This window comes from Protopterus annectens, chromosome 4.part1, assembly GCF_019279795.1.
Source record: "Protopterus annectens isolate FY-2018-M chromosome 4.part1, PAN1.0, whole genome shotgun sequence".
NCBI lineage: Eukaryota > Metazoa > Chordata > Ceratodontiformes > Protopteridae > Protopterus > Protopterus annectens.
This window is the reverse complement of record NC_056734.1, coordinates 579,101,733-579,115,892: the sequence shown is the minus strand read 5'-3', so window position 1 is coordinate 579,115,892 and position 14,160 is coordinate 579,101,733. Positions and strand designations below refer to the sequence as shown.

Below are 14,160 nucleotides of genomic sequence, written 5' to 3'. Positions count from 1 at the left end.
AATTTTAATTTTTAACTTTTATATGTATGCATTAAATGAAATGACAACATTATGAATTTTACCTATATAAAAACACATTTTTCATAATATTTTATAAATTACTTTGTATATATAAATAATATCTTTAGAATGTATTTTAACAGGTTTGGATGGAATATAGTTATGTCCCTTTAAATAATTTGGCGGGTAATTAATTATTGAACTGGGTGGATATATAAAAAGGAGGTTTTGTAAAGAATTTATTGTTCTGATGAAGTCCTGATGTATGGACGAAACCTAGGTTAACAATTCTGTTGGATTCAAAGTTTCATCAATAAAGTGTTGACTGGTTTGCTGTTCTCCAGCTGCTTTTTTTCTTACATCTTGTTGGATTGGGTTCAAAGATGGATCAGTATATTACCACGGTCAATGACCACTCATTAAGCTAAATTTTCTTTACCTCAGTAAGAGGATTCTTCCTCTTGCCTTCTTTTCATTAGTGCTGAATCATTTTCAAGAGGAAGAATACTTTTAAAGCCAAAAAAAAAGATCTACTCACTGGTTTAGTGTTCACAGTTACATACTATATATAAAGGGGTTAATTAAAAATACTACCTAAGGGAATCTTTGCAGACGGTCAACCATAATCACACCTGCTAATGGATTCAAATGGAGATTGCGTTATATGTCCTTGTTCCTCACTGAAGTCCTACATGAACGGTTACATATTCTCCTCAAAGGAGTTTAAGCTGCCTTTATCAACAACAGGCCAAATGGTAAACTACATATAAAACAACCAAACAAAAAAATGTGGTTAAAGTAACTCTTTGCATTGCAACAAAACCTAAGTATGGCACAGAGTCGTTTGGCTTTAATACTGCATGTACTCATGCAATAAATGTAAGTAAGCAGAAGATGCATTGATATACTGCTGCAGATGTCTTCCATAAAATAAGGCACAGCAACATAAATTTGAGGAGGCCAGGGGCTGGTATACAAACACACTACTGAGAAAAACAGATCAGGTAAGTATCTGAAACAAAAAGAGAGCTTACATTTCATTTAAAATGTTCTTCAGTTGGATTTCTCCATTTCAGGTAGACTGTGAAAAGCTAAAGATGACCTCATAACCGTAAACTGTGGGTGTTACATATCATCATGCTTAAGCACGGGCCTGCAAATAAGCAATTTTAGTTATACAGACAATTTTAATCAAGTAGCACTGATCAAAGATAAAAAATACAGTCTTAACTTGATGTAAACACTAACATCTCAGCAAATATGTGCTGCGTACATAAACATAAGTATTTATATGGATGCATCTCTTTGCAAACAGATGTAAATTGACACAATTTTCCCTTAAATGATTCACCTATTACAAAAACGTGACTGCTCCACATAAGACTGCAAACTCTGAAAATGGCTGAATGCTTTAGACATGAAAAAAATGTTTAATATAGTCATCTAAGAATATAAAATTGTTTCTGTACACTACAACAGTCCATGAAAATGTAATACTTTGCACATAAAAACTAACAATAAGGTACAAAATGAACAAGTATCTTTGGTGAGGAAGTACAAACATTTGTATTTTTCCACTATGGCCATGCTAGTTTAACAAAAGCTGACATGATTTTAAATGTCTGTATATGCAAAACAATACAGCCACCACTTATTTATATGGATACTTTATTTTTGTTGCTCACCTTATATTTTTATTTGAGTTTTTTGTTTTGATGGAAGCACTCAAACTCTAAATTGCACATACAACATACAGTTCTGAAAATGTTGACTTTTTCTCTAGACTGAATTACTGACGGTGTAACAGGTATACATAAGTAGCCTGTTTTCAAACTTTTTTTCCATGTACATAAGTGGCTACCAAAATCTAAGGAAGTACTATGATCAAACGGTGCAAAGGGTACCATTAGCCCCAAAAGATCAAAATTCTGTTTGACAGCTAGAGAACCAACCAATGAAAATTTTGTTGCTGGCTTCCAAAATAAACTTGCTGGTATATGACTATACAACCCTCCCCCATAACGAAGTTTTCATTAAACAAGTAAGGTGATCTTTAAGAAATACAGAATTATCTCTTAGGTAACTGCAAACAGAATTAAAATGGATAAGCACCTTTTCTCCTAGGAAGAAATACATGTATTAATTACATCTACTGCTTTTACACATTGTTTCACTTTTTGACATTACAGATTTTTAAACGCATACACAACAAAATCTTAACAGCACCCTATGTCCACTGCTTCACCTTTTTTTCTTTAACTTTAAGTTGCATATGTAAATAGAATATCTTATAAATTTCAGATATGGATAGCAGCACACAGATAATAAAATACACACTATTTTATAATACATTACATAATGTATATAATACACAATTTAAAATGCATTTGTATATGTATTAATATCACACAGTACCTTTCATTTTAAAGAGGTCCAATACTACTTCATAATTACAGAGAACTTAAATATTCCTCTCTATAGTACTCAGATGACTAGTAGCTAAAGGAACTATGATTTATTCCCAATGGGTCTAATATTGTGGCCCATATATGACCTATCATTTTGTTTCTCTGTAATGCAGATGCCTTCCAACTAACTCTATGAATGTAATAAACAGCTGCAGAAGCACCACCCACCAGATATGGACTGGAGCAACTTCCACTTTCTGAACAGTGTGTTTATAAAAATGTTACTGTCTGGAACAGTAGTTCTCAGATCGTGAGGCCCATATAGGTTGAAATACGCTGTGGGCATAAAACTTTAACTACTGCATATTAGTTTTATGTGGGACCAGGCTGAATACAAGGGAAAAATAAGTTTATGTATATGTTTGCTTGTAAATCATTATTAAAGCAATGCTTTACTAAGCCAAATCTTGACTGCTTCAAGATTCTTTTTGCATTTAAGGATTAGTCTGGTTCTGTACATGCCAGCATATGTTTTTTGTATGGTGAGGTTTAATATACTTTTCTGGTATGTAACAAAGGCTCAGGGACTTCTCTGGAGAATCACCAAGTACGAGAATGTATTACCAGAAAATGCATGAAATGGTCAGCAAACCTGAAAACAGCTCAAAAACTATGCTGTATATTACAAGTACCTCAGCAGATTCAACATATACTGCAAACGGGGCTACAAAACATAATGACTTACAGTATATTAAAAAATGATGACACATGATCCAAACATCTTTATGACAGTCACAAAACAGCAAACGTATTTATTATGGAATATCCAGAATGAAAATGATATTCCAGACTCTAGTTTTCAATATATAAAGCAAATACTTCCGTAGACAGCCTTGTGCTGTATAAGCACCAGACCTAGTTCAGGCTTCCAAAACAGTTGTTTCTGAACCAAAGCAACTCCTTTACAGAATGGCAACTGATTAAAGCTCAAAAACTGGTTAAATGTGTTTTTCACAACAGCTGCATTTCACATTACTGATATCACATTCTTTTTATGAAGCTATCTCCCTAGCTCTGTTTTATGCAGAAAAGTAATAAGTATGCTTATTTTAATGGCAGCAAGACAGCGTACACTGTTCTGTATTCAGAGGTTAGTGTTGTAAAATACCTTCCACTTCTAATAAATAAATTATAGCATTTTTCATATAAGCTATGGGTATAAATGCAGTGTGAACAACTAAAATCACATTAAATGGATTCAGGTTATTATTTTCATGGTGTTAAAAATAATTTAAAAATGTTTAGTAGTATTAATAGTAAATGCAGTTTTGATCTTGGTCTACTTATAAGACATGTATTAAAGATTCAAGCACACTAACAATGGGATATGCAACTATTAATGGGATATGTAACTGCTAATCAACTTCATTATGAAAAAATATGTTCCATTTTCTCAAGATATGCCAAGTTCTGCAACAAAAAATTATCAGTTTATGCTAAAAAAAAAAAAAAATCTCAAGCACACGCTCACATAAAAAACTAGTGTGTACAATACTGAATGCCAACTCAGAAAAATTTGTCATCAATTCGGAAATGGGGCCGTGTAACATCATCAGGGTTGATAAACACAGAGATAGATTTGCCTGGATTCTCAGTCACTAGCTGCTGAAGTTTTTTAGCTAATCGGTCATCTGGCTGATTATTATCGCCTCCATCAGACTGCGGGGAAGGAATGCTTGATGCGCTTCCTCGTCTCTGAAGTTCTTGAGTTAAACGATTGGCAGCTTTTACATGTTCAATAGATGTTCGTAGATGTTCCACCGGGTCTGAACGAACAGAAGATAATTTCCGAGCATGCAACATTACAGTTTCTTCACACAAATGTTCAAGCATATTACACTGTGGAATAAAATAATTAGGACACATCTTGTTAACTAAACAATGCTGAAGATCATCTATAAGCCCAAGCAAGAAGTGTGCAGCATAATCTTCTTGTACTAGATAATTTGCTGGCAGTCGATCACAAGCCCACAACATCATACTCCGTAGATGATATGGACTGATTGCCTTTGGTCTAGAAAGAAGTTTGATAATTATTGCTTTGCATGCCTGATAGGCCTGCATAAGACTACTAGAAATGCACTTTTTTAGTTGAACTTCACTTCTGGCAAAGGATAACCGCCATTCATTTTCCTTCTTTCCTTTGTATGAACAAGCAGGCACCAAATAAAAGCCACTGATTACTTCTTCTTCAGTAATTTTGCCATCCCAGAAATGGTTTTCCATGAGCCAGCTCTGGGCTACAGCTGGCCAACCCTTAAAAGAAACTACTGGTACAATATCATACAACATTCGGCTACTACCAACTCCCAAAATAACGGATATTACAGTACCATTCTTTTCTACTTTTTCCACTTTAGGCATGCCACGCTGAGGTTTTTTCTGAATCTCAGTTAGAACAATGCTGATAGAATCATAAAACCATTCCGCAACTCTGGTAGGAGAAAAAAAATAATTTGTGGCCCCATTAATATGGTCTACAATAGTGCAGCAGTCTTTCCATTTATTAATTGTCCCCTCATCAAACAATCTAAGACTCAACCATGAATGGCAAAGAGCAGAATGTCGCATGTCCAAAGTAACTGGCTGGTTGCGATCATGGAGTTTTAATGCAGGAACAAGAAGTGTGAAGTCCATGTCATAGTCTGTTCCTCGGGCGTATACATTCAGCTCATCAAGATCAAGGTCAACAACCCCCTCACGAACACCTCCTGAAAGCAAAAGGTATTCATTGGCGACTGGAAGTTTTTGGTCCAGTTTCTGTACCATTCCTAAAAAAGTAAGCAAAGACAAGAGTCAATGTCATAAACTTTAATCCGAAGAAGCAAAGCTCAACATTTCTGTTATTTGGAAGTATACAGGAAGGATAAATATCAGCTATAGCTAGTCTTTCTTTTACACCCCTTTTGTCCTACAGATGGGTATTTTGAGAAACAGTAAAAAATGTAATTTAAGGTTATATGTACATGTAGCATAATAAAATGTTTGCATATCTTAAAGAACAACCAGAAAGGGGTGTAGATAAATGCCTTCAAGGCAAGGTGCAAATTGGCACAAAAATAGCTAACAAATCATCACATTTTGGCTTAAAATGTGCTTAACTAATTTCTAAAGTCGAGGCATAGCAATGTGAAGCAGGACGCACAGACTATATTTTAATATAAGTGAATAATAGCTAACATATTAGAAAAAAAAACCTTGATAAAACTGCATCCATCCTTATCTTCTATTTTGCTAAAACAGATTCAAAAGTACATTTCCTCTTGTAAATTAAACATTAACAATGCATCACTCCCTCAATCTGTATCCTAGGTCACATTTCTAACAAATGGTGGAAATATGAAAATTTTTCCCTACCAATAGCCAACCATCAGCTCATCCCAGTGTCCCCATTCTACATCATGTGTACCTGCCACGTACTGATGAGGATTCATTAGGGTTTCCTGGGGCAATACATCACTCTTGCTGATGTGGAGGGCTGTAATGACCTGTTCTCATCCCCATGTTTATCTGTTAAGGGCTACTACATTCTACGGGCCACTCCTCTCAACGGGGAGCAGCTAGACAAACGAACCTCCTTTTCTCCCAGCACTGAGCAGCTAAATGAACACAGGTCCCCTGAATTACAGGCATTTATCCCTCTATGCTATGACAACGGCCATATGAAATTATTTTGTGAGTCTAAGAGGCAAACATGCTACATACTGTCATTAAACAAGTAAAAGAGTACAAAACAAACAGCTAAATAATACCCTGTTGGAAGTACACCACGTGATGCATTGGCTACTAAACTGCTTGGCAGTAAAAAGACAGTAACATTAGCATACATTTGGTTGGCATATGAATGGGAATCCTAAGAAGATGAAAGGATCATATTACATGTAATTCTCATTTATAATAGATGCTAAAACTGTAGACATCATGAAAACTGTGACACATTTGAGGAGTTGCTACTGATCAAATTCACAAAAAAAATAAATAAATGAAGTAGACTCCTTCATTAAAAATACAACATAGTCTTCATGGTTTAAACTTGACCTTCGGCCAACATCTGGGTGCTGCCCAACCTCTACAGGATCACAAAAAGAGACTTGGTAAGTTCTTTTGTGCTAACTGACACTATCATTTGCCTTGGAACATTAGTCGTAATTACATATGGCAAGCAAGAGAATAGAAGGCACAGTAGTATGTGTTGCTGCCTCACAAAACGTTGCTCTGTGGTGCCGTTTCTGGCTGGGCGTCATCTGTGCTGAGTTGATATGTCCGTCCTGCATCTCAGTGAGTTTTTTCCTTGCCCTTCCACATTCCAAAAACAAGTAAGTAAACTGGTAAGTTAGAAGGTGCAACTGTTTGCACAACAGCACCTTGTGACTAGCTGGCATCCCCATGCATGAATGTCTCTCTTATAACCAATTAGATCCAAGATAGGTTCCAGTTTCCCCACAGCTCTGAAAAATGACAAAGCAATTAGCCGAAACTGTATGAATGAATGAAATAATTATCAATATGACACACAAGGAAGATGAACATTAATGTCTGGAAAACTCACAGTCAGAGATCATCAAAACAATTATATGGCACTTGCAGACATATCTACTCTGCAAAGTCTACCAGTTATGATAAAAATCATAGGAACTACATGTCAGGTCCAGTAATGCACTTAGGGCTACCATGGCAAACCCAAACTTATCTGGACAGCCAGTCTATGGATGACATTCTCATAATATTGAACAGTACAGGTGCAGTTACTCCTTATTACAAGATGAAATGCAGCAGGCGAATGTGACCAAATCAAAACGATACTTAAGTTCGAGAATCACTGGCTATGACCATGGGGGAAGGCTGTGGCTGCATTCACCCACCATTTCTGGATGTATACTTACAAGAATCTTAATTCTCAATCTTTTTATTTAACAAACAGAATGATTTCTTATGTATTTTAATGTTAAAACTTTAAAGTTAGCTAGAGACTACCTGTATCACATTTACAGCTGTTTTAAATGATGTCTCAACATTTCTGAAAGCTCACTGGGAACAAACCTGAAAACCAGTGGTCAAAGTAGATGCTGCCAATGAGAACTACAGCAGCTGGCAATCAGTTACTAAAAATACCTGCTTGTAGGACATAAACTTCATATCTTTAATTGCTTAATTCTGAGGTTTAAGTGGTAAAGAACATGATTGCTTTACAGGATAACTGACTGGAGGAGTTACAGTACTGTATTCATGCTACCATTCCTTAAAAGCATATGGTTGTCCCAGCATAAACAGAAATCTGGATGGTTAACCATTATATTGTTGACCCAGACTGGTTGGCATATGCAAATGGTTGGCAGCTGTGTGAGTCTGACAGTCCCCGGGGATTGTGAAATCTGTTACTACATATAATTATCAGGGGCATGGGAGGTGCAAAAAACAGATTTTTTTGCACATTCTGAGAATCAGCCTCACAACAATGCACTGTAGCATATCGATGTCTGTCAAGATAAAGCACATCAACATTTTCATTGATTGACTATTAGCAGTAGATCAATATGATATAGATATTGCGCACATAATATATATACACACACATATATATATATATATATATATATATATATATATATATATATAAAAACTCAGCCGGTGACTCCCTATTTGCCACATCGTTGGTAAAACTTGGAATTCACTTCCATCTAACCTTACCCTCGAACCTGCTTTAAGCCTCTTCAAAAAAGGCCTTAAGCAATACTTTAAAGAGCACTGGCTTCGTCCTTGTACTAACTCTGATTAATCACTACTTATTCAATGTCTTATTTAAATTAATATTGCACACATATCTTGCTCATAATAGCTTGCTGCAACCTGTTGTTTTTGTATACTATTACACGCTGTATACCTACTAGAGGGGTTTGTAAATCTGTTTGACTCATATCTGTTATGTTCAGTGTTATCTGGAGCGTTTCTTCCCGGGCCTCCGCTGAAAATGGACACATATCCAGTCGAACTGTCCTGGTCAACAAATGTAAAATAAAAAAATAAATAAAATTAAAAAAATATATATATATATATATATATATATATATATATATATATATATACACACACATATATAAAATATATATATATATATATATATATATATATATATATACATACATATATATACACATATATAAAATATATATATATATATATATATATATATATATATATATACACACACACATATATAATGTATATATATATATATATATATATATATGGGTCTAGGACTATTCACTGAAACGCATTTGACTGTGCACAATTCACTGAAAGCTCAATTCACTGAAAACACATTTCACTGAAAGTTATATGTGGCCTTTTCCCCACTGTAGTGCGACCCTGGAGTTAGTATATATATAGTAAGGGTGGGGTGTGAGGGGCATAGCCCCCCACCTATTTTAAATATTTTGAACTATGTACATGGATACTTGCAACGCCAATACATTACTCTTTTCTGAACATAATATATATTCAAACTATGTTTCTGGGGAAACTACAACTCTTAATTTCTTTGTACTTTATGAGAATCTGTTTTGCCACTGGTAAGCTAAGTCTTTTGTGAACACAACTGTGATCACAAAAAAATGTTTATGTACTCCATTACCACTAATATTTCCTGAGCACAGTATTCAGCAAAGACCCTCAGACAGATTAAGTTGTACCTCAATGCTAAAGTTCCACTTTGAAAATATTAAATCTATGTGAAGCTCCATGGACACCTGGCCACGTCCCACAGCTCACTTTGGCCACCAGTACTCCAAAACATAAAGGACAATTGTACACTTAAAACTGCAGTTAAAAACTGTTCAGGAATTGCATCTTGGTATTGTGTACTCATGTTCCATCTTCTTCACTCCCAAATTACAGATGCAATGAAGGGTAATGTAATGATGGGGTGCACCCTTCAAAAACAGGAAAAAAAATCAAGTTTATCAACTCTAACTAACCCTCATTCTCTTACATGCATTAAGATACATGATTACATCCGTACTACCCCACACCAATGTGTTTTATCCTTTTACTGTCTCTATACACAAAGACGTTAGCTACATCACACAGGAAATGTTATCCTTACGCCATATGCTCTCCTATCACCTCCTGATTTATTTTCTACCCACCTGTTGTCTCCTACCTGGCAGTAAGAAGGGATGTGGTATGTACAGTTACATACTTATATAGCTTATAAAAATGCAACTGGATGTGAAAATAAAAGAAAACTTCAGTAAATATCTAGTTCTTTCACCGTATACTGAATGGATATCTTTAGAGCAATGCACTCCACACCTTTACAGCCTTAACTCAATCAAGAGCTCATCATCTGGCTAGCTCAGCCAATCACACTAGCTGTTGCTTCAGTTCACAGGAATATTAGACCCCCATACAGCTACCAAGTACACAATTAAATCTGATAACAATCCACTACATAATCTGAAATTATGAAAAGACATTGTTGCAATGAAAAATGTTGACAGTGCAAGAGATGGATAAATGAAGAAATGCTTAAATGAACACTTTTATTTACTTTTAATAGTTGTAACCTTAATAACTATTTAGTACTGTGGCCATGAAACTGAAAAAAAACAGTCTGTCACTGCAACTCTAACTTCTAATAAGTTATCAAATCTCCATCCCTAGTGTCAAAATCCCGGTGGTCAGCCACTGAGGATACATATTTCTGGATACCTAAGCAAACAACTACGGCAGAACAAAGCATTATTTTAATAATTGCTTTTAACAGCATAGCTATTCTCGTAAACCCTCTACAACAGCTTTCTCGTGATCTTACCCACATAGAAAGTGTTGTAGGTTGCAGGCCTTGACACACACACAATACCAATAGAATAATAAATATAATGTGCACTAGGTCTGAAAATCTTTGGGAGATGTGACAGATTCAACATTTCCTTTCCTTGCTATTTCTTACACTTCATTTCTGTCTTTACCTTAACTTTTGTTTCTCCTTTTTACTCATAGTATTTACTACTGTTACCTTCATTTCCTTTCATCTATTTGTTGTCACCCTTGACTACTTCCTTATTCATCCAGCTTTTAATCTTTTACTGTGGCCTGCACCCTCTGAAGAGCTCTCTCCTTCACTTCCCAGTCTCCACTGTTTAAAAGCAAAATAACTGATTTCCAGTCAGACATCAACTTAAATTACCAAGTTTAGGTGAGGTGAGTTCTGTGGTGGGTCTCTTTTTCTAGCAATGCTTGCACTTTTTTCTTTCTTTCTTTTTTTTTTTTTTAGTCAGGCATCTATTGCAGAGCTATATGCATTATTCTTTATGAAATGGTGTTCAATATATTTTCTGCGTGTATACAATTGAGTTCTAAGACAATACCTTGGTTGAAAAATGCATGTCCTGCCTCTTCATTCTCTACTCAAACACCAGAAAATCCTGCAAATGAAAGGCACCACACAATGGTATAATATGTTCTTTTTGCAAATCAGCCATATGCTGAGACATGAGAAGACAATAAAAGCTTCTAAATATAACCCCCTTACACAAGTTAAATACCTGCGAGAGAGAACAATCCCAAAGGACCTACTTTCTTTCCTCAGCCTAGATGTTCTTGAATCTTAAAAATGTCACAAACTGAAGCAGAATTGTTTGATGTGAAAGCAGATAGATCAGCCAAAGTAACCTCCTTAACTTCAGTTTACAAGAGGAGGAACAGTAGTTGAACTGTTTTCATAAGGAAAATTATGGAAAAAGAAGTGGACTCATTACCACAAGTCCCATCATATAGTAAATAGTATGAATAGAGGTCCTTGTGACTTAATTTTCTGTCGCATCACTTCTTCACGCCAAGTGAGGAACTTCAATTACTTAGGCAAACAGGACATTCTGGATCAGGTCTGTGAGCTGTAGCAAGTTCTTTGGGGCTCAACTCAGCTAAAGTTTGCATCAGACAGTGTAAATGTAAAAGGAAGAAATCAACTGCTCCAAATTAAGAGCAGCATCCTTGAAATTCCAGAAGAAGCATCCAACAGTATCTAGGTGTACTCAAGTCTTGGTTCAGGTCATTTCGTTTAAGAATATGTCTGATGCTAATTAATAAGAAAGTCCACAAAGAACTTCTTCTTCTTTCAGCTTTTCCTGGTTAGGGGTCGCCACAGCAGATCATCTGTCCGCTCATGATTGCAGTGGAGTTTTACGGTGTCGAGTTGCCAGCCCGGCGCCCAACCTTCCTCAGAAGGCACACACATGCACACACTCACACCTAGGGCCAATTTAGAGTGTCCGATCCACCTACTGCATGTCTTTGGGATGTGGGAGGAAACCGGAGCACCCGGAGGAAACCCACGTGACCACAGGGAGGACATGCAGACTCCGCACAGAAGGCACCCCAGCCGAAAATCGAACTGGAGAACCTATTGCTGTGAGGCGGCAATGCTAACCACTGCACCACCATGGCCGCCCTAAAGTACATGAAGAACTGCCACTTATTTAACCCATATAGGACTTCCCAGCAGTAATCACTATTAATAATTACATTTCTCTAACCAGCTACTATTCTGGTGCATTCTTTTGGATTTCTATGTGTCATTCAAGTTCAGTGTGCTTGCAGAAGATATGTTACACAGTTAAATGTTTTCATCCTGGCTCTCTTTTGCTTAGGATAACTTTATGCATCATGAGACATGAATCTTCTACTAGGCCTAGTCACTGACACACTCTTTATAGCAATCACGTCTACTATTTCAACGTGGTCCAATAGATGACATGCCTCAGCACAGCACTGCAGGATACGATTATGTTCCTGGGAAGAGAAGGGATCCTCAGTGTCTAACATAAAAACTTCTTTGTCAAGAGTGGCATAAATTACTAGTCCACTTATGCATCCTACCTCAGGGATTTGCTCCACCATGTAAGGATCACTGCAACCAAAGCTTTCTTCCAAGAGCACTTTTGACCTGTGGTTTGTCTTGACCATTGACTTTTCTTGGTGGGGGAGAGGAAATTCTGATAAGCATTCCTGCTGATGAAAGCATGAGGGCTATTGATAATTTTACCTGCCATTGTCCTACATGAACAGAACACATCCTTTGGGCTGTCATACCATTGCCAAGTCACTTCCAAATACAGCCACAGCAAATGGGTAAAATAAATATTCTGATAATGGTAGCCTTCAGAATGAACTACTGAAAATGATTATTTCACTACTCAGTGTTCAATATTCAATACTTTCCAGTAGTAATCTAGTTTTAACATCATATTTATCTTAACTACCCATTTTCTCCTAACAGGTCTATTAAACTCCTTTTCTTAATCAGGTGAATTGATGGTGGTTTTATTTGCAAAGCAATTCAGACTTTGATAGATCCAGTGTACAGGGGAGGAGTGAAGTCCCACCATCTATGTTCTCTCTGCTCTGACCATATGCCAGAAGGATGAGGCACTTCTTGGGTAACCTCAGGAATAAATCTCACTTTTTCTTAACCCTAGTCAGAGCGTCTTCAAATGCTATCTTGGGTCTGCATGCTGGCGACAGATTTTGTCAGAGAGGAGTAGCTACATTTTTAATTTATGTTTTGTACTCTGGCCAATTTTTAGAATTTCAATTTTGCCATGTTCATTTTGTTTAAATTACACTTACATTCCATGCTGGGAAGTGTTTCACTGGACAGCTTGCTCTGAGCATTCATCACCCTGCACAGGGGAAATGTAACAGCTCACGACAGGAGATGTAATGGGATGAGCTTCATATATACCCAATGTCAAAGGGCTGAGGGATAAAAACAAAAGGCACTAATCCAAAGCCTTGCCCTGATATGGGTAGTCCAGATGCATCTTTTACAGAAGACAAGTACAGCTCGAGATCAGGAGTCCAGAGTCCACTGGAAGGAATATCCTTTTGGGTATACTTCACTAGGCACCAAATCCAGCTGAAATGTGGCTATTTTAGTAGATTCCCAATGTAGTTGGGATCAAGATACTATATCAGATGATGACATTTTTAGAAGTATTTTAGTAACTGGCTTCATCAATGGTGTGGCTACCTTGATTGGCCCTTGATATGGACATAATTCTACTATACTGGAATAATTATACTTCTGAGCCATTTAGAGAAAGCTAGATTTTTATTCCAAGGATGCAGAAGTCCTACAGGAGTTGAATGCCAACTATGGCTAGGAAGACCCTTGGAGGGACCAGCAAGGTGATGTTAAGCAATTCGCTTAAAAACAACATGCTGCACTGTTGAATTTCAAACTGATTACTTTCGTCTTGGGGTGCAGTTTACTTCCAAAGTACCAGGCATCTTTAACTACCCTATTCATCCTGTAGCTCAAGCTTACTTCCAAAGTACCACACATCTTTAACTACCATATTCATTCTGTAGCTCAAGCTGTGGTATCTATCGACCTGAGCATCACCCATCTTTTGGAAAGGGACTCCTTATGGATAATCCCTCATGCTTTGCTAATGTGCAGGCATGTAAATGCTACGCTGAATAACAGGCTCTCCACAGTCCTCCCTGGGACGATGCATAGCTCAGAATCAATTGCATGGACTTTCCCATGAAGAGCAGTCCAGGTGTGAATTATTGCCCAAACCCAGCAACTGACAGTTGCGAGGGCCAAGAAATGCATGCTGTCAAGCACAGTTTTCTAATGTGCACTGAGAGAATTTCAACAAAAACTTCTCCTTACGCACGATAA

The 14,160-nt window shown here is 36.7% G+C and overlaps 1 protein-coding gene across 1 annotated transcript in view; it reads right to left on the bottom strand.

The window, feature by feature from the left end:
- Nucleotides 1-1,655: 1,655 nt before the first annotated feature.
- Nucleotides 1,656-14,160, bottom strand: part of MB21D2 (Mab-21 domain containing 2) — a 633,278-nt gene continuing 620,773 nt past the window's right edge. Inside the window, exon 2 of the mRNA XM_044070387.1 lies at nucleotides 1,656-5,239. Within this exon, the coding sequence (XP_043926322.1) occupies nucleotides 3,975-5,239 (1,265 nt within the window). The 3' untranslated portion in view covers nucleotides 1,656-3,974. The remainder of the gene's footprint in view (nucleotides 5,240-14,160) is intronic.